General features: G+C 41.0%; 2 protein-coding genes across 3 annotated transcripts in view; one reads left to right on the top strand and one right to left on the bottom strand.

The window, feature by feature from the left end:
* Positions 1-12,312: 12,312 nt before the first annotated feature.
* ZNF830 (zinc finger protein 830) lies at positions 12,313-13,961 on the bottom strand. Its single transcript, XM_010379562.1, has one exon. The coding sequence runs from the start codon at positions 13,928-13,930 to the stop codon at positions 12,818-12,820; it is 1,113 nt and encodes a 370-aa protein (XP_010377864.1). The 5' UTR covers positions 13,931-13,961; the 3' UTR covers positions 12,313-12,817.
* A 52-nt stretch (positions 13,962-14,013) lies between these two features.
* The window catches only part of CCT6B (chaperonin containing TCP1 subunit 6B), a 34,326-nt gene continuing 22,369 nt past the window's right edge, over positions 14,014-25,970 (top strand). The window contains exons 1-5 of one of the 2 annotated variants that reach the window (XM_010379559.2): positions 14,014-14,241; positions 15,846-15,909; positions 16,785-16,919; positions 20,830-21,003; positions 23,731-23,834. In XM_010379559.2, the coding sequence (XP_010377861.1) occupies positions 14,105-14,241; positions 15,846-15,909; positions 16,785-16,919; positions 20,830-21,003; positions 23,731-23,834 (614 nt within the window). In that variant the 5' untranslated portion in view covers positions 14,014-14,104. The remainder of the gene's footprint in view (positions 14,242-15,845; positions 15,910-16,784; positions 16,920-20,829; positions 21,004-23,730; positions 23,835-25,970) is intronic. The other variant, XM_010379561.2, reaches the window with a different exon arrangement.

The following is a 25,970-nucleotide window of genomic DNA, read 5'->3' as shown; positions in this document are numbered from 1 at the left end:
CAAACTGCTTGGCACTTAGAGGCATTTCAATAAATGTACATTCTCCTGCACTATCCAACCTGGATTCATTCATACCACTACAGAGTGTAATCACTCAGTCATTGATTGGTCAATCAAGTATTTATTGAGTGCCTACTCTGTGTCAGGCACAATTCCAGGAGTGTAATACAGTAGTGAAACAAAGCAGACAAAAATCCAGCCCTCATGGAGCAAACTAGTGTGGGAGATAAATAACAAGGAAGTAAAATGCATAAGGTGTAAGAAGTGAGTGGGTGCCATGGAGAAGAAGAAAGCAGAGGAGGGTGGGACATGCAGAGCAGGGGCAGGGTGGCAGTTTTAAATAGAGGTCAGGAAGGCCTCACTGACAAGTAACAACTGAGAAAAGATTTGAAGAAATGAGTCAGCCCCATGCAGATTGAGGATAGAGGGAGCATTAGATAAAGGCATGGAGGCCAAAAATGTGACTGTCATTTGGGATGATAGCAAGGAGATCCATGTGGCTAGAGCAGCTGGAGTTAAGGTTGAGAAAAGCAAGGAGACAGATCCTGTAGGGTCTTGTAAGACATTGCAAAGACATTGGCTTTTATTCCAGGTGAGGAGGGAAGCTAGTGGATTGTACTGAGCAGAGAAATCGTGTCATCTAACTTAGGCTTTAACAGGATCACTGTCACTCTGGTTGTTGTGTAGAAAAGTTGGGCGATGAGTCAGGTAGCTATGGTAATAATCTAGGGGAGAGATAAAGGCAGCTTGGGTGGTAACAATGATAGTAAGAAATAACTGAGGCTTATAGACCCCTAGGGGAACTGTGGATGGGCTCAGGGGTGTCCTTGAATTTCCTGAAATTTTATATAAACATTTGTGTGCATGCGCATTTTTGGTGAAGAGCTTTTATGGAGTCTCAAAGCAGTTTTATGATCTAAACAAGAACTAAGTTCGTGGTGAATAAGCTGGATACCTCATGCTTGTTCCTAGCTATTCAAAGTCCTCAATTAAGTTCTTTCCACAGACCTTGACTGTAAATCCTCTAGGGCATCTATCCTGTTTGTGAGCCTCTTAAAAGTTTCAACTACCTCCTTTAAGACTGTTCCATCCCTGACTTCCAGTTAAGACTCATCAGGATTCTTACGAAGAAAAAGAGCCATTAGGAAATGGGTAGATTCTGTTCATGTTCTATGCTACTAACTGGTAGCTTGGGAGTCACAGGCAAGAATTGGGAAAAGGCTTGACACCTTCCTAGAGACGGTGAGGGGCACTTGTGAGGCTAGTCTGTTCTCAGTGGATTCCCTTTTTTAATAAGCTGTGGTCTATGAATCATATAAATCCCAGCAGCAAGAGCTGATTTTATGGGTTGGTTTGCTTAATAGTCACACAATTAAAATAAGTTGTAAAAAACGGTGGTGGTATTTGCCAGGAGAAATATTTAAAAGGGAACAGCTGTAGAAAGATATAATAATTCACATCAGCTCATCGTTCTTCATTCTCAATAAAGGCTGCGGAGGTTGTTTATTAACCAGGGGGGTTTCTTGGCCTCTCCTTTGAATATGTTGTGCTACAGCTGTCAGGTTGAGGAAGGGCAGAGCTGAGAGGAGTCATACTTGCCTTTGGGAGTAGCTGATCCATGACAGAGAGGTTCTGGGATGGGGTTATGGGATGGGGTTAAGAAGAGGGTTGAAGTCACAGATGTGGTGTGAGGAAAACTCAAAAGTTGCCACCATCTTCCTTGAACTCCTGGGTTGGGTTTTCTAGCGTGAAGTCCTGGTGGTTATGTTTTTCAGGAGACAAGTTAATAATTTTCAAAGGAAAATATGTTTTATGAAGAGATGAGCCTATTTGAGAGGTAGACTTAAGTTTTCCCTTACAGGGCTCTGGGGCTGGTTGCTAAGGTAGTTTTGATGATAGCTGGTTTTTTAGCTTTGGTGCAGTGGCAGAGGTTGAAGACTGGGCTGAACACTTTACCTCTCTTGTTCCTCCTGCCATTCCTGTACATTGGGAGAGCCTCTACCCCTTTTCTTTCCTTCTCTGGGAAGTGCCACTTTAGCCCTCTTGAAGCATTCCTGACCACCCATGCTGCCACCTCCCCTGCCTGCAGCTCCTGTCTTGGTCTTGGTGATAGATCCTCTTGGGAGGGTCCTTAGTACCCAGACATAGCCTAATACTCCAAGAGGATAAAACTAAGGCTCAGGGAGTAAACTGACCAGGTAGATATCACAGCTAATGGGCGGCAAAGTGGGACTCAAACCCTAGACTTTTGATTAGCCCTCTTTACACTGGATATAACCAGTAGTTTAGTATTTTGGTCCTGCCCAATTTCTTTTTTTTTTTTTTTTTCAGAGATGCAGTCTTGCTGGAGTGCAGTGGTGCAATCTTGACTCACTGCAACCTCCACTTCCCAGGCTCAAGCAATCTTCCCACCTCAGCCTCCCAAGTACCTGGGACCCACAGGTGTACGCCACCAAAACTGGCTAATTTTTTGTATTTTCCGTAGAGACGTGGTTTCACCATATTGCCCAGGCTGGTCTGGAACTCCTGAGCTCAGGTGATCCATCTGCCTCGGCCTCTCAAAGTGCTGGGATTGCACCATTCCCGGCTAATTTTTATGTAGAGATGGCATCTCGCCATGTTGCCCAGGCTGGTCTTGACCTCCTGGCTTCAAGTGATTCTCCCACCTCAGCCTCCCAAAGTGCTGACATTACAGGCTTGAACCACCACACCTGGCCCCTGCCCAGTTTCTTATATACTATCTATAATACAACCAGATTGTAATTTCCTTGAAGGTCAGGGCCACTTTTTCACTCATTTATTCATAAGTATTATTTGCGTGTCTGCTTTGTGCAGGGCATTGAGTGAATAAGATAAACGCAGACTCTGCCTTTAGTAAGAGGTTGATATATACCTTTGAATTCCTTGCAGACCCTTGTACCATAGTGTACACTAAAGAAGTACTCAGTGAACACTGATTATTGTTAATAAGTATTATTGAGTGCTTCTTATATGCCAGTGCTAAGCAATGTGTGTATATGTATTTAATCTTCAGAGTAAACTTGTGAGGCAGGATCTGTTATCAACAGATGAATAGGTTGACAGGTTACGTTATTGCTTTAAGCATTGGTTTTTGCCACTGCAGAACTACGTGAAGAACTTGTTTAACATGCTGTTTCCAGTGCCCCAACCTAGACCCACTGACCTAGAATCTCCTTGAGTAGGTCAGCATAGGGCATTGGATATAGTTGGGTTAGGGAACCATTGTCTTTGAAATGGGCCCATTTGCACAGACTAGGTGAGACAGCCCTTCATCCAGAACCTGCACACTGATGTCTGATGCTGCGAATGTTAGCCAGGTGTCCTCCTGCCCAAGTATCTATCTAAAACCTAAACTCTTTTAACTTGGGTTTTAGCTGTGTTCTGTACTTTTCTATTTCTCAAAGGAATTTTTGGGTAATGGGTACAAGATGTTTGTTATATTATTTTCTGTACTTCCCTGTGTGCTTCTCTTTCCTAAACTTTTTGAAAATTAAAATAAAAAGACATCAACCAAAGGAATATATCAGTTTCTACTATGAGAGGTTTTCAAGTAGCTTCAAGGACTATTTGGAGGAGTAAAATTGAGTCTTTTCCTCGAGTGAACCTTGTGTTCTAAAATAGGAGGGCTTCTCTAGTTTTTCTTCCTTCTCATTTGGAGGAGTATAGAGGCTGTGGGCTGAAGAGCCAATCCATAACTGGAAAAAAAATCCAGATTAAAAGAAGGAATTACTCATTTTTGTCCATCTTCTCTCTCTTTTCCCAGTTGAGGATGGTAAGTCTTTCCAAGAAATGAATGTGCTTTTTTCTCTTCCTCCCCATGCTGGATTTCTGCCTTTGGGCTGGAGTCTAAATTGCTTAGGGTCACACGCAAGGTTCTTTGTAAATCTAGTCCCAGTGGACTTCCTGTCCTATTCCCACCACATCCTTCCATGTACTTGAGATGACACTTTCCCCTGCACTGCATACTTTCCATGTCTCTGTGCCACTATTACCTTAGTCCACAATACTCATTCCCTCCTTCACTGCTTGGCACAGTCTTTCTCATCCTTCAATGCTGAGTGCAAATTTTCCCTCCTCAGAAGCCTTTCTGAGCCCTCCTCCCTGCAGTCAGTTGCTCCTCCAACACACTGCCCACTCAACACTTTGCACAAACATATTTTATCATATTATATTATAGTTAGTTGTAAACAGACCAGTAGATCTCAACTGGGGGCTACTCTTAGCTAACACGATGAGGTGGGGGGTTGTGACGGTGCCACTGACATTTAATGGGTAGAGGTCAGGGATACTGCCAAACATCCTAACCATGCAAAGGACAGACCCCCAGCCCAAAGAATTATGCAGTCCCAAATGTCAATAGTGTAGAGGGAAGCCTGGTGTGGTGGCTCATGCCTGTAGTCCCAGCACTTTGGGAGGCTGAGACAGGAGGATCACTTGAGTACAGAAGTTCAAGACCAGCCTTGGTAACAGGGAGACACTGTCCCTACCAAAAAAAGGGGGGAGAAATAGCTGAGTATGGTGGCTCGTGCCTGTAGCCCTAGCTACTCAGGAAGCTAAGGCAGGAGGATCACTTGAGCCTGGGAGTTCAGGGCTGAGGTGAGCTATGATCACACCACTGCACTCCAGCCTGGGTGTCAGAGCGAGACCTTATCTCAGAAAAACAACCAACCAACCAAACAAACAAACAAAAATAGCGATGGGGTTGAAAAGCCCTGATCTAGACTGAGATCCATTTGTTCAGGGCCACATTTTATTCATCTTTGAATCCCTAGGAACTCTCATAGAGTAGGTTCTCAATAAATGTCAAATATACAAATGAGAGGGAGTGAATGGAAGCAAGTGGGTCTAAGCCACCTTGGGAAATAACTGTACTTAATCTAGTGCCTCTTCTACTTCTAAATCATCCCAAAAAGAGCAAAAGCATTTTCCCTCAGATACCCTCTGTGGATGGTCACATGGAGGAAGGGCAGTCTCCTAGAATACAGAAACCATACAGTACGGTAATAACAGGCAACATTTAGTGAGTGCTTACTATATGGCTCAGATGCTATATTAAAAGCATTGACATGTGTTTAACTCATTTAATCTTAGGAGACAGGAACTATTACTCTCCTTGGATTATATTAGTGGTTGAGGAAACTAAGTGAAGTAACTCGCCCAAGGTCACCTTGTCAAAAAGCGGTGGATCCCAGGGTGTTTTGTAGCTGTTGTTTCCCATTGGGATTTCTGAGAACTGAAATCATCATTCTTCCTCCCATCAGAGACCACTAAGGAGTACACACTTTATTGCTGGTGAAATGAGGTAAGGGAGAGCATTGTGGGAGTGTGTGGAGAAAATCTGAGGATAACGCCCTGCAACAAAGAGGACTTCCCAGCCTAGCAAGGGATTGTGAAAAGCACTGAACTGCTTTAACCTTGACAGCAAACTTCCCTCATCTTAAATTATTGCTATTTTGGGGATCCTGTCATGTTTTGCACATTTTATTATTAAATATAGAAAATATATTGGACTGGGAAATCAAGTTATATCTGGTCTTAGTGATTAACTTATTGAGTGACCTTGGACAAGTCATTAAACATCTAAAATGGAGTGATAATAGTTGTTTCACTCTTGGTGGGGGGTGGTGAGATGAAGAAAACCGATGTAAAAGTTGGTGTATTAGTCTGTCCTCATGCTGCTGATAAAACCATACCCGAGACTGGGCAATTTACAAAAGAAAGAGGTTTAATGGACTTACAGTTCTACATGGCTGGGGAGGCCTCGCAATCATGGCGGAAGACAAGGAGGAGCAAGTCAGGTCTTACATAAATGGCAGCAGGCAAAGAGAGAGAACTTGTGTAGAGGAACTCCTTTCTTTAAAACCATCAGATCTCCTGAGACTGACTCAGTATCATGAGAACAGCACAGGAAAGACTTGTCCCCATGATTCAGTTACCTCCCACTGAGTCCCTCCCACAACACGTGGGAATTCAAGATGAGATTTGGGTGGGGACACAGCCAAACCATATCAGTTGGTGAGTAAAAAATACTCTATGCAAGTATATATTAATATTAAATAATAATGAACAAGGGCTTTGGGATTGTTGCCTTGAGTCTGTTGTTTCACTTGAGAACCTCAGCTTCCTCATCTGTAAAATGAAGATTTCATATACTTCACAGGGTTGTGAGGATGTGACATGGTATATACCAAGCCCTAGCATAGGGCCACCCATATGGTAGGTATCCAGTCAATAGTGGCTATTATTAATAACCTGATTGGCTGGCTTGATTGACACCACCTTGTAACTACACTTGGCAAAACAACAAGCAAACAAACAATACACAACAATGAAAACGACAAACACCACCATCATCAACCACTTGGTGTGGTCCTCCTCATTCCCCTAAAGATGACTCTTGGCTTCCCAGTGTGCTTGAAGCTCACCAAATGCTGCTAGCAAAATGGAGGTGCAGCCAGATGGAGCTGGTTTCCTCCTCTGAGAGACTGAGGGTATTTACAGTGAAGGATGGCTAAGTGCATAGATGCACTCTGAAAGGCTTTGACTGCCAAGAGACAAGAGGTGAGCAATGGCTGGGGAATAGTGAGTGCTTGCTGGCTCTGTGATCTTGCCCTGCCACTTTCTTCCTCCTGGTATCAAGGTTGCCCAAGAGCTCCCGCTGACATGTGGAGGTCCCTCTTTGCCTATTTGGTGCCATGAGGAATTCCTGTTGGCTAACTGTGAAGGTGGCTCATTGCACCCTAGAGGCTGTTGTGTATACCTCCTTGCCCTGTTGTGTGCTCAGAATAGGTAAGGGCTTCATGTGCCAGAGAAGTAAGGAAGACACATAGTAGGAAAAAAGTACCTCAGCCCTCTGTTCAAGCTGCTGACTGACTTATTCTGGTTCTGATTTCTGTAGTCAGCTTGATCTTTCTGCCGCCTTCCCAAGCAACTTCCAGCTATGTGGGTGGTATTCATTCAACAGGTGTTTATCGAGCCCTATTAATGTGTCTGATATTATTTTAGGTTGCAGCTAAGACAGACAAGATCCCTGCTTTCATGGAGTTTACATTCTAGTGGGGAGAGATGTTAACTTAGATGCAAATAAACAAGCTAACTTAAGATAGTGATAAGTTTAGTGAATGCATAAAGTATTGTGAGTGACAGGTGGCTGTTTATGCCATCTGAGAAAGGGGCTTTAGAGCTGAGAACTGAATGATTGAGGAGACTGCCATGCTATCTGAAGTCACATTCCAAGCAGAGAAAACCACAAGGGCATGAGCCCTGAGATGTCACATCTGAGGGCTAGAAAGCTAGCCAGTGAACTAGGACATAGAGAATTAAGGGGAAATGTGTAGCAGATGAAGTCAGAGAGGTATGTCACAAGGTGCAGGTCCACAGATCACACTCAGCCCACAGTGTTTTTGGTATTTCACTGAAAAACAATCCTGACTTGCAATTTCTCTTAAGTTAAAAAAAAAGTTGGGCCGGGTATGGTGGCTCATGCCTGTAATCCCAGCTACTCAGAAGGCTGAGGCAGAATGGCATGAACCTGGGAGGCAGAGGTTGCAGTGAGCCGAGATCGTGCCACTGCACGACAGACCGAGACTCCGTCTCAAAAACAAAAACCAAAACCAAAAAAAAAAAAAAAAAAACACAAAAAAACCAAAACCAAAGAACAAATTGGCCATGCCACTATGCCAGGCCATTATTCCTGAATAACAGTTGCATTCAATGTAGAACAGTTATGCTGTCCTGTCCCCTTCCACACCACTTTATTGGGGCTTAGTGTCATCAGTTTATAAGTAGTAGACATTTGAATGAGCAACTCCTGACTACCATGTGGACTTAATAAGGGCTTGGATTTCTTACCCCCACCACCCCTTAGTGTCATGGAAGCATATAATGGTTTTAAATGATAGAGTGACTTAATCTAAAATTTTAAGATCATTCTGACTACTCTGTGAGAACAGATTGTGATGAGGGTGAGGGGATAGGCAACAATGAATGAGATGTTGGTGACTAGGGCCAGTGGAGAAAGAAGTGGCAGATTTTAGGCATATTTTAGAGGTAGAATGGACAGGACTTAACTAGTGCATTAGATCTGAGGGAAAGGAATGAGAATGCATGATGGCCCCCAGGGTTTGCCTTGAGCATCTGGGTGGGTAGTGGTGCCATTTACTGAGACAAGTTTCAGTAAAGTTTACTCAGTAAAGTTTATTGAGACAATTTCTCAGTAAACCTGAGAACAGGTTTGAGAAGAAAATCAAAGCTCTGTTTGAGAGTTATTCTATTTTGGACACCTATTAAACCTTGAAGTGGAATGTTAGGTAGGTACTTAGCCAAGCCAGAAGCTTAGGAGGAAGGCCAAGGTTGGATATACAAATTGGGAATCTTCAGTACATAGGTGATATTTAAACCCATAGGAATGGATGAGATCACTGAGGGAGGAAATGTAGATATAAAACTGAATGCGGGCATTCTGGGATTTTTTTTTCCCCCTGTTCAAACTTTTTTTTTTTTTTTTTTTTTTTTGAGAGATGGAGTCTTTGTTGCTCAGGCTGGGATGCACTGGTGTGATCTCGGCTCACTGCAACCTCTGCCTCCCGGGTTCAAGTGATTCTCCCACCTTGGCTTCCCAAGTAGCTGGGATTACAGGCATGCACTGCCAGGCCCAGCTAATTTTTGTGTTTATTTATTTTTTTAGTAGAGATGGGGTTTCACTATATGTTGGCCAGGCTGGTCTCAAACTCCTGACCTCAGGTGATCCGCCTGCCTCAGTCTCCCAAAGTGCTGGGATTATAGGTGTGAGCCACACAGCCCGGCCCTTGTTCAAATTTAAATCTTCTATAGTTCTGGTATTATACAGGCTAAGACTGTTAGTTTGAAAAAGCATCTAAGGTTATCTATGTAGTCATCATTCCTATGAATATTTACTCAAACCCCCGGCACAACATCTAGCCAAACAGCTAGTCAATTGGTGCTTGACAGGAAACACACTATTTCCATCAAGATCTTCCATTCTGTGTTCATCAGAATGAGTCCATGTCTTGCTGGACTCTCACCATACCCCTGTGAGGAATTACATATCTTCATGTTATAGTGGAGCAAATTAAGGCTCAGAGATGTGACTTGGCCAAGCTCATTAACCATTAAAAAGTAGAGTGGAAACTTGAATGCAGGGCTTCTGTTCCAATTCCATGGTTCTTTCCATTACCACACACTAATCTAGTGATTGTTACTATTAAAGATTTTAGGCCTAAACTACATTTTCTCCTGCAATTTTAATTCCATAGCCTATTTTGTCCCCTGGTGTGTAAAAAGCAGTAATTACTTCCATCATTAAATAGCAAATTTTAAGGCACTGGACACATATACATTTGAAGGCTAATTGGATCAGCATTTTTTCCTTCTTCCGAGTTAGGTGTATTGATTTAAATTGGTAAGTGAAGCTGGGTGAGAGGATACCTTTATAGCATTTACACTTCCATATTGTGATGATGGCTCAATTAGGGGGCTTTCTAAAAAGAGAAGTGACTGGAAGGAGTCCTTGGGAACAATTCTTACAATTTAGGAACAATGATGGTATTCAGTCAAATACCAAAACCTGTTTGACTTAGCTCAGAGAAGGTATAATAATGGAGCTTTCCAATGTATAAATGGATCAGGAAAGATGCACTAGCTCCTGTAGCTGTTTATACTGACCTCAAATTCAACAAGGACTCATTGAGCACTGATTATGGTCAGGGCCCCATTTCTACTGCTCTGGAATAGAGCTTTGAGAATCAGATTTTGAGGGCTTCCTAAAAGCCCAATGTGGGGGGGGGGGGGGTTCACATTAGTAACACACACCTGGCACTTATTAAGCACTGTGTTACAATTAAGGACTCAATCTACAAGGGTAAATTGTTAACTTAGAAAGTTCAAATTCCTTAGAGCTTGGTATTTAAGGTCCTCCACATGTTCCTAATCTACATTTTCAATCATAATTCCCACTGTTGCCAGGAGTGAACCCTCTGCTCTAGTTAAATTGGATGCTGGCTACCTCCTGAGCATGTTTATCTTTTCACCTGGATACCTTACTCTTTAGATCTATGCTGTTTTTTATAGTAGTCACTAGTCACATTTGGCTATTGAGTACTTGAAGTGTGGCCAGTCTAAACTGAGATGTGCTGTTAGATACACCTAGATTTCAAAAATGTAGTAAAAATAATCAATTTTAAATATTAACTACATATTGGAACATTAATATTCTGGGCATAAAACACATTAAAACTACTTTTACTTCTTTTTACTTTGGCTACTAGAAAATGTAAAATTTATGGCTTGCATTATATTTTATTTTTTGACTTTCTGAGACAGGGTCATACTCTGTTACCCATGCGGGAGTGCAGTGGCACAATCACAGTTCACTGCAGCCTCCACCCGCCCTGGCACAGGTGATCCTCCCACCTCAGCATCCCAAGTAGCTGGGACTACAGGTGCATGCCACCACACCCAGGTAATTTTTTTTTTTTTTTTGTATTTTTTTGTAGAGATGGGGTTTTGCCATGTTGCCCAGGCTGGTCTTGAACTTCTCAGGTCAAGTGATCCACCCGCCTCAGATTCCCAAAGTGCTAGGATTACAGGCATGAGCCACCACACCCAGCGGCATTATATCTTTAGTGAACAGTACTCCACTAGATTGTTAGCCAAGGCAGTACTGGGCCCACCATTCAAACCTATATTTGTACTTCCTTGCTGGCGTAATAGTGATGAATGAAGGGAAAATTCTGAGTAACAGTGGGTTCACACATTTGAGGCAAGCAAGCCATGTCTCATCAAATAGAAGCTGCTATCACTGATCAGCTAGCAGCTCAAGGAAGAAGATTGCCAAAGGCAGCGGGACAATTATTAATAATAATTTGTGGTACACAGCAATTGTTCAGTAAGTGTTAGATAACTCCTTTTAGGCAGTGACACTAAATACAAACAAAATACTGAATTCTGTACTTATCCCTCCTGTTTTTCTTCTTCCACTTCTAGTCACTAAAATTTAGCTATTCCTATGAAAATCTTTCACTTCTATTCCTTTTCTCCCAATCCACAGCTAATCAGTCTTGTCACCTCGCTTTTGAAAATATAGTTTTCAAATATCTCCTAGTTTCCTTCTACCCTCCCTGTATTCATTCCATTCTATATATTGTTAATAATGTTCCATGATATTTCTTTGCAGATGTAATTCTTCGCTCATAAACCTCCATTTTCATATGAACTTCATAAAAAGTTTTCACTTAGCATTCAAAGCTTTTCAAACCTTATCTCTTGGTACTCCTCTCCATAAAAAAGGAATTTAGGGAAACTAGATTAATATATGTAAAGCACTTACAACCATGCCTGGCCCATACTAAGAACTATATAGGTCTTTTTTTTTTTTTTTTTGAGACGGAGTCTTGCTCTGTCGCCCAGGCTGGAGTGCAGTGGCCGGATCTCAGCTCACTGCAAGCTCCGCCTCCCGGGTTCACGCCATTCTCCTGCCTCAGCCTCCCGAGTAGCTGGGACTACAGGCGCCGCCACCACGCCCAGCTAATTTTTTGTATTTTTAGTAGAGACGGGTCTTCACCGTGTCAGCCAGGATGGTCTCGATCTCCTGACCTCGTGATCCGCCCGTCTCGGCCTCCCAAAGTGCTGGGATTACAGGCTTGAGCCACCGCGCCCGGCCAGGTCTTAGCTATTATTATTATTGCTCACTTTTATTTGAATATGCTGTATGCATTTCTACTCCAGAACACTGCTAAGTCCCTTTTCCTATTTGAGTACCTCAATCTCTAAAGGAAGGAGTGATTTAAACTATCAATGACCAGCAAGAGCCAATTGTTACTGCTGGAAAGACAACTTAAATATTCTTTCTACAATAGATAGGACCTGCAAACAAGGAACTCTAATTTACCACCAAATAACAAAATTTAAGGCTGGATGAAATAAATAAAAGATAATATTTCCTTCATTCAAGAAACAGCAAATTTATGGAATGTTATTTAAAGAAAAAGAAAAACATAAATGGGTTCTGGATTTAAGGTAGTTACTCTTCAAATCCTGGCATATATTAGAATAACCTGGGAGCTTTAAAAAACAGTTGCCTGGACCTCATCCCAGATTTATTGAAGGGGAACGCCTCAGACACTTGAATTTATTTTAATGCTTCATAGGTGATTCTCACATGCAACCACATCTGAGCAGCATTGGTCTAGTCAAGAGAAACTGGTTGAGGGAGCTGATCGTGTTTGGCATATATTTTTCTGTTTTTAAAATAAAGCATACTAAGAGAACTGATTAACCTACAATGACTTATGTGTTCATGAAGTGTTCTAAAAAACCAAAGAAACAAGAAAACGAACCTTTTCAACTTGATGTAGGGTTCAGAAGATAAATACATTACAAATACCACAGTGAGCATTCATCTAAAAGTTTGCCGGTTGGTCTATTAGTTAAAAAAATTCAAAACAGAATTACTTAATATAGATTTAACTGTGTACAATATTTACAACTTACAGATTTTACAACGAAATTATACAGTTAAGTCTGTTGTGGAAAAGTTGGCATTTTGGTATATAACACTTCAGAAATTTCAAAAACAACTTTACCTCAAAAACATTTTACACAAATTTTCCAAAGTGCTGTAGCTCACTGGCTCATTTTATCTTAACAATCCAGTTTAGCAATCCAGGTACCCAAATCTCTAGAAAATCTCTAGGCATGAAGTAACCGATATACTACTGAGAGACAGCACTTTTTATACAATAACAGAGGCTGTTAGAAACCTTGGGTCTTTAAAACCTTATAACAAAGCCCCTTTCACTCTCCAATCCTGAGACAACAAATCCTGTAGTTCCCCCTCATCATCGCTGTCAGCATTCTCTTCTTCCTTTTTCTGCAGTTCTTTTATGGTCAGGATTTCTTTAAGTTTATTTTTTATTTCATCCTGGCGATTCCGTAGTTTTTCCACCCGTCGGTAACACTCTATCTGCTCATCGATCTCCCCAATCTGTCGGTCCAACCGTCCCTCCTCATCCTCTTCAGCAACTATGGCTTCGGAAATAGTGTTGACCTGCCTCATGGCTTTTTGGAATTCGTCCCACTCTTTGTCCATCTGATCTTTTGGGGCATCAACCTTTCGCACCCTTGCATCTACCTCAGGGTCGTCAAAAAAACCTTCCGGTAACGCTTCCGCGGTGTTTTCTCTCCTTTCCACCACTTTTTCATGTATTTCTGCTTTCTCAATTGACCCTGAATGAGGAATTATGGGGGCCTTGGGAGGATTAGTACTAAAGAAATCGTCTGGCAGCACACTACTTGTTACCTCCCGCGAAGAAGAAACTGAGTGCTCCTTGCCCTGTGCGTCGGACAGCGGCTTGCTGGCGTCCCCCCTTTTTCTTTCTCCATCTCCTTCCTCCTCCTCTTCCTCCTCATCTTCATAATCGGGGAGTAAACTGGGTCCTGAAGTCTTACTGGAAGTCGTTCTAATGAACTCCTTTCCTATTTTGTCAAAGTTGGTGGGCAACGCGGATGTGGAGGGCTGCACCTGAGGCACCAAGGTGGCCTTCGCTCTCTTGGCGTCTTGGCCGTCTGCGTCCGGCGCTTTCCTCTTGACGGACTGAGGCGCTGAGCTGGCGGACGAACCCTGGCTGGCTTCCTTCGCGCCTTTCAGCTCGGCCACTTTCTCTCGGTGCTGCTTTCCCAGGACGTGAGTCTGCCACAGGAGCTCGCTCTTAACCGGGGTGTTACACAGGGCACAACTCAGCTGCCCCAAACGGTTGTACTTCGCGAATGGAGATTCTATCCGTTTCCGATTGGTGCTCAGACGCTGCTTCTCCTTCATTAACCGCCGCAATTCTTCCTGATTTACCACTCGCTTCCCGGCCGGAGTCCTAGCGGAGGCGGAGGACGCCATCTTGGCGACCAGACCCAAAGCGATTCTGGTTTCCGTCCGGCGAGGCATGATAACGTCACTTCTTGTAAGGGTGATGATTGGCCGAGGTTCAAGAGAGTGTGACGTCGCGTTGGCGTTTGTGCTCGGAATCGCGACTAAGGCTTTTTTTTTTTTTTTCCTGTGAACGATTAGGCTATGGCTGCGATAAAGGCCGTAAACTCCAAGGCTGAGGTGGCGCGGGCCCAGGCAGCTTTGTCTGTCAATATATGCGCCGCCCGAGGGCTGCAGGATGTGCTGCGGACCAACTTGGGTCCTAAAGGCACCATAAAAATGTGAGACGGCGGTTGGAGCGGCCGTTAGGCGGCCGGGGGCTTGTTGGGTGTCCTGGCGCCCTCTGAGGCAGGCGTCCGTGGAGCACTGTGGATGTTCTTGCTAGCTTGATTTCCCTCATTCTCATCCCTGTCCTGAGGGTATTTCTCGCCTGGTGCAGGTGGAGGAGAAAAGCCTCCCCTAGAAGGCCCTAGGAGTGAAGTTGTGACGCTCCCCCGACACCCTACTTTTCGTCAAGGTTCATATGCAGTTAGAAAGTCAGTTAATTTAGTGTCTCATTGGAAACCTAAAGCATTTAACTTCTCTGCTCTTTAAGACTGTATACCCTTAGTCCATAAATTCAACAAGTAATTTTGTATTTTGTATGGCAATGTATTGTAGTGCAGAGGGCACAGGCTTTGGAGCCAGAAAGGCATGAGGTCAGATCCAATTTCTACTTGAAAACCCTGTGTCTGTGGTTCTTCATATCTATTCATCTTTTCAGTATATATTAAGCACCATTTTCTCTAGACAAGAGTGAGAAAAAGAGACCAGTGAGGACAAAAGGATATAAGAGGAGCGACACATCCTCATAGTAATGACCAAAATAAATTAATATTAATGGTAAAATAAGTCACTTAGATACTAGTTGCTGGGACACAAATGATCAAGATACAGTTTCTGTTCTTAAGGAGATGTGGTAGAGACGGATGTGGTAGAATAGGATGTGCTAATTATATATAGATGCATATGATTATGCTGAGAAAAGGGAATAATTACTGATGGCAGAAGGACAAGCATCTTAAATGACGTTTGATCAGAGTCTTGGGTTGGAAGAGGGAGTAAAGGCCTTCTGGGCAGAGTAATTTCAGGAATAAGAAAGACCAATGGTGCAAATCCAATAGAAACAAAACAAAACATGGTGTATTAAGGGAACCAGAAGATTTGCTTGTGGGAAAGTAGATGAGTCAGGGAAGAGAGACATCAACCAGATCGAGAAAGGTCAAGTGTCTGCTGTGTTTGGATTTTAACTTGAAAATGATGAAAAACATAAAAATCATTGGAGGACTTTTGATCAGAAAACTGACTGAATCACGTCGCCTTTTAGAAAGAAAAAATGTGTGGAGGGTATATTTTACTTTGGAGACAACTGGATGCTATCCAAGGTAGAGATGGTAACAGTGGAGATGGAGAGAAGGGGGCAGATTCAAGAGATATTTAGGTAGTAGAATTGATAGAACTTGGTGATCTGATAAATGCAGGGATGAGGGAAACTAAGTTGAGTGACTGAATGAATGAAAACGTTCACCAAAATAAAAACCTGCAGGAAATTAGCAAATTTGTACTTTGTAGACTTCCAAGTATTCTTTGACCAAACCACTTTTCATAACTCATCAACTGCTTTTATTTTTAAATCTGTAAATGGTCCATTTGGAATGAAGTCGCCGTAAGCTGTCCATCTGGGGAGAAATGATTCTGTGAGCTGCAAATGGTGGTAATTACCATGGCATATTCCCATGGTACAGTAGTTTTCCAAGCCCAGTTCCCTCTGTTGAGGATAATGGGATGGCAAGCACTGGGAGTGTCTTCCTACCACATGAAGTTAATATGGTTGTTCTCTGAACAGGCTTGTTTCTGGTGCAGGTGACATCAAACTCACCAAAGATGGCAATGTGCTGCTCCAAGAGATGGTGAGCTGATGCTGCTGACTTTAATAAACCTTAATAAGCCTTAATTAGGAGCATAGTAGAACTTGTGTATCTGTAAGCCAAGGCTGTCAGGTAAATACTGCAGTCTTGAGATATGCTTGTTGAATTAGACTTCAATAAAAAAATTTTTTTTGGCCGGTTGTGGTAGCTCACTCCTGTAATCCCAACACTTTGGGAGGCTGAGGTGGCCAAATTGCTTGAGCCCAGGAGTTCAAGACCAGGCTTGGTGAAACCTGTCTCTACAAAAAAAAAAAAAAAAAAAAAAAAAAAAATGTACTCTGTGTAGTAGCATGTGCCTGTAGTCCCAGCTACTCAGGAGGCTGAGGTAAGAGGATCACTTGAGCCCAGGAGGCCAAGGCTGCAGTGAACTTGAGATCGTGCCACTGCACTCCAGCCTGGGTGACAGAGTGAAACCCTGTCTCAAAAAAAAAGAGGTTGTTTTTTCTGGCTCTTTCCAAGTCTTTGTATACTTATACATACTTTGTATACTTAGGCATACTTATAAATTAATAATATCTTTTAGGGTACTGCCTTATGTTCTTTGTAATTATGGAAAAATAAAAATATCCTTTGCAAGTTTAATAAATGTATTCATTTTGAGATTGAAGGACTTAATCTTATTTTAGAAATGTCATTGCATTCTGAAGCAAAGACTTATGAAATCTTCAGACCTCATTACCAGTCACTTTTAAAATTTTGGACTTGACATTTAGGTATTGATATTACAAAACTTGTAAACTTGAATGAAGCTTCTTTCATTTTTTAATTTTACTACTGACCCCTAGGTTATCTTGTTTTTGGTGACTTACTTTCTTATCTCATCCTCTCTTTTTAAATCTGTTGCTTGCTTTTTCCAGCAAATTCAACATCCAACAGCTTCCTTGATAGCAAAAGTAGCAACAGCTCAGGATGACGTCACAGGAGATGGTACTACTTCAAATGTTCTAATTATTGGAGAGTTATTAAAACAAGCTGATCTGTACATTTCTGAGGTATTAGAATTTCACAGAGTTTATGTTATTTTGAATGGCAAGTGATTTTTTTAACTAGTAAAATGGTTGCATTTTAGATGTTATTTTTGTTTTATTTAATTAATTATTTATTTTGAGACAGAGTCTCACTATGTCACCCAGGCTAGAGTGCAGTGACAGGATCTTGACCCACTGCAACCTGTGCCTCCCAGATTCAATCGATTCTCGTGCTTCAGCTTCCCGAGTAGCTGGGATTACAAGCCACCATGCCCGGCTAATTTTTGTATTTTTATTAGAGACAGGGTTTCACTATCATGGCCAGCCTGGTGTCGAGCTCCTGACCTCAGGTGATCCACCTGCCTTGGCCTCCCGGAGTGCTGGGATTACAGACATAAGCCATCACGCCTGGCCTAGACAGTTAATTTTAATTAAGATATTCTTGGACAATTATAAATGGAAATGATAATGAACTTTGTTGGGCAAAATACTGCCTTTTATTGGAATTATATACCTCTTTTAAAAATGAAATATTTAAGAGACATTAAAGAAGTAAAAAATTACCCATGTATCCATGGGTAATTAAGAAAGAAAACACCATAGATAAAGTTGACACCAAATTATGCACCCTTGTAAAACAACTGGAGAAAAATTATTGAAGGTTTTCTTTATTGTGAATTTAACTTCCTTTCTAGTTTCATTTTTCTTTATAAATCATCTGCTTCAGCCAGACTCCACCATTCACTGGCCTCTGAAATCATCATGTACATTTCTACCTTTCTCTAATTAAGTATCTCTTTTCTCCGTATCTGAACTTTTTCTGTCTTTCAGGGATCGTTTCAGCAAAGCATAACCTGGTCAAAATGATTCTCTGTGTTTCGTTTAGTATTGGGAATTTTCTGTTAATTCAGTACTTGCAACTTAGGATGCTTTTGGCTGTAAACAACTTGACTCAAACTCACTTGAACAATAAGGAAATGATTATCTCCCATAATAGAAAATGGAGAGATGAGGCAGACTGTCTGGTTGTGTGATAAAATTCAGTCTTCAAGTACACAGATTCTTTGTCTCTTAGCTCTTCCACTCACAGCGTTGTTTCATCCTAAGAGTATTTCCATCTGGAAAGTAAGAGGCCGTGTGCAGTGGCTCAAGCCTGTAATCCCAGCACTTTGGGAGGCTGAGGTGGGTGGATCACCTGAGGTCGGGAGTTTGAGACCAGTTTGACCAACATGGAGAAACCCCATCTCTACTAAAAATACAAAATTAGCCGGGTGTGGTGGCGCATGCCTGTAATCCCAGCTACTCAGGAGGCTGAGGCAGGAAAATCACTTGAACCTGGGAGGCAGAGGTTGCAGTGAGCCGAGATTGTGCCATTGCACTCTAACCTGGGCAATAAGAGTGAAACTCCATCTCAAAAAAAAAAAAAAAAAAAAAAGGGTAAGACTGGCTGGGCACAATGGCTCATGCTTGTAATCCCAGCACTTTAGGAGGCTGAGGCAGGAGGATCACTTGAGCCCAGGAATTTGAGACCAGTCTGGGCAACATAGTGAGACCCCGTCTTTAGAAATAATAAAAAAATTAGGCTTGATGGCATTCTGCATGTGGTCCTAGCTACTTGGGGAGCTGAGGCAAGAGGACTGCCTGAACCCAGGAGGTGCAGGCCGCAGTAAGCCATGATCGTACCAGTGTACTCCAGCCTGGGTGACAGAGTGAGACCCAGTCTCTAAAAGAGAGAGAGAAGAGAGAGGACAGGACAGAGGAGAGAGAAGAAAGACTGTCAGAGGAAATTAGGCAGAGGGCAAGATAAAGCCATTCAGGAGGCTTTTCTTTGGTATGATTGGGCCAACTTTAGTATTATGTCCATCCCAAGCCAGTAACAGTTTTTATGGGAATTGACTTAGACTAATCAGGATCCACTCCTTGAGCTGGGGATAAGATCAGCTTTCTCCAAAGCACAAATGGGAGAGGGAAACTCAAACCAAATTAGGGTTGGGTTAGGAAGAAAGGAATTTGGCAAGGGTGAGATGCTAACAGACATTATGAAACTCTGTGGCTATACAGTGATAGAGCTGGGCACAGTATATGATAGAATCACTGAGGCTGGAGGGACATCCTAAACTAGCCTGAAGTAGTCAGGAAGAACTCTCTGGAGGAAGTAAGACCTGGCCTAAATCTTCAGGATGAGGAGAAGTGAACCAGACAAAAAAGCGAGGGTTGAGGAGAATGGCTTTGCAGGCAGAAGGAACAACATAAGCAAAGTCACAGAGAAGACAAACAACATGGTGTTGTATGAAGCTACAGGCATTTTGGTGTTGCTGGAATTTCAAGTGATGTGAACAGTAGTGGAGAAGAAGCTGGAGAGGGAAGTGGGAGCCAGATCACAGAGGGCATATAGTATGCTAACCAAGAAGCTTAGACTTCATCCAGTGGTATTACATACCAAACATAGAAACATACTAATGACTGATACGGTCAGATTGGCGTTTTAAATATTTGGGGGATGGTTTTAAGGGAGTCTAGACCAGAGGTTTTCATAGTAATCTGGATGAAAGATTGTGGGGTCCTAGCTTGAAGACATTTATGAAAATGGTTAATAACATAGCCTCTAGAGTCATGTCTCATGGGTTTAAACAACCTGGTTTCACTTCTTATTATCTTGGTCATCTAAGGCAAATTACATTATCCCTTTAAGCCTTGGTCTTCTCATCTATGAAACAGGAAAAATAATAATACCCACTTCATAGTGTGGCTAGAGAATTAAATAACTCGTGTAAAAGTCTTAGTCATGTCCAGCACAAACACTCAATGTCAATTTTTAAAGATTATTATAGGATCAATGTAAAGAAAAGAAATAAGGGAATGAATTAGACCAAGTGCTAGCTTTCACAAGTTTGTGTATTGTTTTATGGAACAAAAAATACTATTAAAAATATTTTGTCGTAATTTTAGACCTATAGAAAAGTTGCAAGCACACTACAGAGAATTCCTGTATACTTTTTACACAGATTCTTAAAGTATTTTCTCTCATTCTCTGCCTGCCCTGTTCTCTTCCTTAGTATCAGTGTACATATTCTTTTTAAACTCTGTGTTGCAGACGTGATCTAAATATTTTAGTATATGTTTCTTAAAAGCAGGGAATTACATAATTGCAGTATAGTTATAAAAACCAGGAAATTAATAACAGTAACACATTGATACATTACTATTATCTAATCTGCATTCTATTCAAATTTTACCACTTGTATTAATAGTGTTCTTTATAGAAAAAAAAAGATCTAAGTTCATGCATTGCATTCAGTTGTCATGTTCCTTTAGTATCCTTTAAGCTAGACTAGTTCCTGAGGTGTCTTTTATGCTTCATGATATTGCTACTTTTAAGGAGTACCAGCCAGTTATTTTGTAGAAAGTCCCTCAATGTGGATTTGCCTATTTCCTCAATTAAACTTAGGTTATAGATTGTTGGCAGGAATACCACAGAAGTGTTGTGTTCTACTGAATGCATCATATCAGCAGGCATGTAATGCCTGTCTCTCTCATTACTGTGATGTTAACTTTGATCACTTGGTGAAGTGGTAGACACCACAGTGTTCTGTGTGCCACTTTTCCCCAATTCAGTGGTGGTTCTTTTCCTCTGCATTGAAAAGAATATTTTTATGTGTGCCCATTCAGAAGGGCACCACATGCCAACAATGTAGTCATAATTTTTGGAAATAAAAAGGACTTTTGTAATTTTTTGTACTAGCCTTGAAGCTTTACTGTAAGTTTGAGATTATTTCAAGTATGAAGCACTAAAATGACTTATAGATTATGTACACATATATCATGGCATTAATGTGAGTAACTTTTTTGGGCATAATATATTAATCAGACAGGTTGGTTACTTTTACATTGGATGACTTATTTTATAATTTATAATTTTATGTTGATGTAACAGGGCCTGCACCCTAGAATAATAGCTGAAGGATTTGAAGCTGCAAAGATAAAAGCACTTGAAGTTTTGGAGGAAGTTAAAGTGACAAAGGAGATGAAAAGAAAAATCCTCTTAGATGTAGCTAGAACATCATTACGAACTAAAGTTCATGCTGAACTGGCTGATGTGTTAACAGAGGTATGTTATTAAACTTTTGCATTCAGAATAAATATAGCCTAGCGCATGGTGATGTTTCTATTTTTTCTGTAAGATAATCAAAGATTGCGTGTGGTTTTTTGGACATAAAATACGGAAGACAGACAGTTATTGTATAGGCCTAACTGTAGATTAGATTTGACTGGTGAGAACAGTATTCGTAATTTTCAGAAGTATCATACTAGGCCTTTTTTTTTTTTGTGACAGAGTCTCACTCTGTTGCCTAGGCTGGAGTGCAGTGGCATGATCTTGACTTACTGCAATCTCCACCTTCCAGGTTCTGGCGGTTCTCCTGCCTCAGCCTCCCAGCTAATGCCTGTAGCTGGGATTACAGGCATGTGCCACCATGCCCAACTAATGTTTGTATTTTTAGTAGAGAGCGGGTTTCACCATGTTGATCAGGCTGGTCTCCAACTCCTGACCTCAAGTGATCAGCCCATCTCGGCCTCCCAAAGTGCTGGGATTACAGGCGTGAGCCACCGTGCCCAGTCTCATACTAGGTCTTTTTTTTTTTATTTTTAATTTTAATGTGACTTGATAGTTGGGAGAGGTTTCGCTGCCTGCAGATCATCTCCTATGGAAGCTCTTGAATAGTATACTGGTCTTTTTAAACCTAGAGGTCCATATTTTATTATGTGAGGTGACACATGAGATAGTATTTTTAGCAGTGTACCTTGTAGATAAGGTTACCAATATAATGAAATGTGAGTGATGTGATATATTAATATATTAATATTCACATCTTGGAAATGTATATTTGTATAGTTTATTTCTTTTACTTATTAATTTTTTTGAGACAGAGTCTTACTCTGTCACCCAGGCTGGAGTGTGGTGGCATGATCTCGGCTCGTTGCCACCCCCGTCTCCCAGGTTCAAGTGATTGTCCTACCTCAGGCTCCCAAGTAGCTGGGATTACAGGCACGTACCACCATGCCCAGCTAATTTCTGTATTTTTAGGAGAGATGGGGGTCTCACTATGTTACCAAAGCTTGTCTTGAACTCCTGACCTCAAATGATCCACCTGCCTGGGGCTTCCAAAGTGCTGGGATTACAGGCATGGGCCACCACATCTGGCCAGTGTTTTATTTCTAAAGATAGAATATATATTATATAGGCCGGGCATGGTGGCTCACGCTTGTAATCCCAGCAATTTAGGAGGCCGAGGTGGGGAGACCACCTGAGGTCAGGAGTTTGAGACCAGCCTGGCCAACATGGTAAAATCCTGTCTCTACTCAAAATACATAAATTAGCTGGGCATGGTAGCAGGCATCTGTAATCCCAGCTACTTGGGAGGCTGAGGCAGGAGAATCACTCCGGGAGGGAGGGGGAGTTTGCAGTGAGCTGAGATTATGCCACTGCACTCTAGCCTGGGTGACAGAGTGAAACTTTGTCTCAAAAAAAAAAAAAAACCAAAAGAAAAAAAATGTATTTTATATAAAGACAAGATTGGCTGTATATTTTGGGAAGGCTTTTATCAGGTGACAATGATTTGATATCATTATTGTTTCTCAGCTTTGTAGTTTCTGAAACTTGAATATATTTGTTTACCAGGAATGATAAATTCTTAGGAAACAAATTCACAAGACATTGACATACAAAGCAGAATATTATCTTAATAATTTACTTTGAGAACTACAAATGCCAAATGTACTGGAATACCTGAGTTGTTTCTGGTCGATTCTCCTTACTATTAAAAAAACCAACTTGGGAAATCAGATTAAGATCAGACAGTTTCTTGATGAGCAGAGTCAGAAGAAAGGCTCTGCTGTGTTTTTTGCTGTTAGAGTACTTAAATGGTCCAAAATCTTCATGCTGCTAGGGCACCCATTCTGTTTTAGAGTTACGGAAACACTGATATACCCACTATCCAATGGCCTTTGTCTTATTTGTTATTTGCCTCTGAAATAAAATATTATGTTACCTAAAATTTGCCTAAAATATTAGGCAAAGTGTTCTAATATACCATTTTTTTTCTGCTTTATGTATATTTTAGGGTAGTTATAACTTAGCTCTTAATTTCTGCAGTTATTTATTATTTTTATATCATTTTCTGAGCTAAGCAATAAGGTGTGTTCTGCTATGCTTCTTAAATTGTGTATCCCTGGTCATATGTGTCAGAATAAATGAGATATATCTTTTTGGAGTGTCAATTTTACTTTACAATTTTTGGGGAAAACATAATTTTTACATTGAGATAAACATATTATGGGATGACATGGAAACTTTTCATGATCAAACATGATACTTTTAAATTTCCTGTTATTATAGCCAGCAAATTAGAACTATTACCTTAAATTATATTTCCTTCTTTTCCGTTAAGGTGCCCTTTGGTGGAAAAGTTTGGATAGTCTTGGTATGATAGAAAGAGTAGTCACTTGGCAGTTAAGGAGCCCTGAATTCTAGTCCTGGCCCTGTTACTAGCTGTTAGATCTTATTTAAAAACTGTAACTTGTCAAGGTCTTATCTCAGTTGCCTTGTCTGTAAAATAAAAGCTTTGGACCTAATGATCTCTGAAGTTTCTTTAGACTCTAGAGTGTCTGTTGGCATTGATTATTATTAGTGTCCATAATAAAGTGGCACATATTGGTCTTGCCCTATGTTTTGAATCCTGAAGGCTTTTATCTCCTTAGTCTGGTGATAGATTGTTTGGGCCGTTGGTTTATTTTAGTAGTCCAAATAACTTACTGTTCTCATTCACTTCTCTTTCAGGCTGTGGTGGATTCTGTTTTGGCTGTTAGAAGACCAGGTTACCCTATTGATCTCTTCATGGTAGAAATCATGGAGATGAAGCATAAATTAGGAACAGATACAAAGTAAATTACATAAGCTTTGACAACATATGGGTTCTAGAATTTTTTAAAGATATTCTTTTATTAAATTTATTACTTTTATTCAACATAAATATATTCATTCAACATATATTAAGTCACTGCTCTAGGTGATGGGAATGAATAGTAAACAGAACAGAATTTCTTTCCCCAAGAAGCTTATGTTTCTAATTTAAATAGAAAAAAAAAATCATGTGTGTTATTTTTTTTTTTTTCTTTTCTTTTATTATACTTTAAGTTCTAGGGTACATGTGCATAACGTGCAGGTTTGTTACATATGTATACTTATGCCATGTTGGTGTGCTGCACCCATCAACTCGTCAGCACCCATCAATTCATCATTTATATCATGTATAACTCCCCAATGCACTCCCTCCCTCCTCCCCCCTCCCCCCTCCCCATGATAGGCCCCAGTGCGTGATGTTCCCCTTCCCGAGTCCAAGTGATCTCATTGTTCAGTTCCCACCTATGAGTGAGAACATGCGGTGTTTGGTTTTCTGTTCTTGTGATAGTTTGCTAAGAATGATGGTTTCCAGCTGCATCCATGTCCCTACAAAGGACGCAAACTCATCCTTTTTTATGGCTGCATAGTATTCCATGGTACATGTGTGTTATTTTATAGTGGACAGGGAAGGCCACTCTGATAAGAACCTGAAGAGCCAAGAGGTCTCTGAAGAAACAAGGGAGCTAGCCATGTGCACATCTGGAGCAGGAGGGTTCTAAGCAGAAGGAATGACCTCTGAAGAGGTCCTGAGGCAGAAGTGTGACTGGGTTGTTACAGTGTGCCTGGAGCACAGGGAGAGGAGGTGAGGCAAAGGGGCCAGATTATGGAGTACCTTGTTGATTTTGGATTTACTCTTTTAAAACTTTGTATTATAGAAAATTGTGAACATATGTAGAGAGAACAGAATAGGGAACTTCCACATACCTGTTAGCTGTCTTTATCAATTTCCAATATATGAAGCAAGCTTATTTCAACTATACCCCTCCCTCTTTCCCCCTGCCACCCTGGATTATTTTGAAGCAAATCCAGACATCATATACCACCTCTAAATATCATATAATCCATAAAACATAAACCCCCTGCTTTTGCCTAATACATCCACAAAACATTATAACACGTTAAAAATTTATGACTCATTAATGCCATCACATTTCCAGTTTATAGTCTAATTTGTCTAACAGTTGTCTCAGATTTTTTTCAGTTTTGTTGGATTAAGATCTGCACACAGTCTGTATACTGCACTTAGGTGATATCTCTTTTTAAGTCTCTGTTAATTTGTAGGTTCTTTCTTCCTTTCATTGTTTTTCACCTTGATAATTATTTTGGAAAAGTCTGATTATTTGTCTTGAAGAGCTTTTGTGGGAAGATTTTTGATTACTCATGCGATTTTCTTTTTTTCTTTTCTTATTTTTTTTGAGATGGAGTCTCACTCTGTCCCCCAGGCTGGAGTGCAGTGGCATGATCTCAGCTCACTGCAGCCTCTGCCTACTGGGTTCAAGTGATTTCCCTGCCTCAGCCTCCTGAGTAGCTGGGACTACAGTTGCGTGGCACCATGCCCGGCTATTTTTTTGTATTTTAGTAGAGACGGGTTTCACAATGTTGGTCAGGCTGGTCTCGAGCTCCTGACCTCGTGATCCACCTGCCTCAGACGTCCAAAGTGCTAGGATTACAGGTGTGAGCCACCGCGCATGGCCCCACTCATGCAATTTTCTTAATGGCTATAGGACTAGTTAGGTGTTCTACTTATTTTTTGAATCATTTTGGTAAGTAACGTTTTCTAAGAAATTTGTCCATTTTGTTTAACTCTGAAATTTTTGGTATAAAATGTTCATAAATATCCTTATAGGCATACAATTTTTATAAGGATCCTGTTTGCAGGATCTATAATGGTATCACCATTTATTTCTGGTGTTATTTATGCCTTCCTTTCCTTTTTTGATAATTTTCTCCCAGAGGTTTGTTTTTGTTTCATGGTGTCTTTCTCTTTATTATTAATTTGCTTTTTTGGAATTTTGTGGGGACTTTTTTGCTGCTTCTGTTTTATTGTGATGGCTACTTAGGTTATTAATTTTCAGTCTCCTGCTTTTGAATACAGTACTTAAAACCTTACATTTTTC

The sequence above is a fragment of the Rhinopithecus roxellana genome, chromosome 19, assembly GCF_007565055.1.
Source record: "Rhinopithecus roxellana isolate Shanxi Qingling chromosome 19, ASM756505v1, whole genome shotgun sequence".
Classification (NCBI taxonomy): Eukaryota; Metazoa; Chordata; class Mammalia; order Primates; family Cercopithecidae; genus Rhinopithecus; species Rhinopithecus roxellana.
This window is presented reverse-complemented; position numbering and strand designations above follow the sequence as displayed.

Bases quoted from the DNA above. Each gene is read 5' to 3' on its own strand.
- ZNF830 (XM_010379562.1), bottom strand. From the start codon at position 13,930: ATGGCGTCCTCCGCCTCCGCTAGGACTCCGGCCGGGAAGCGAGTGGTA.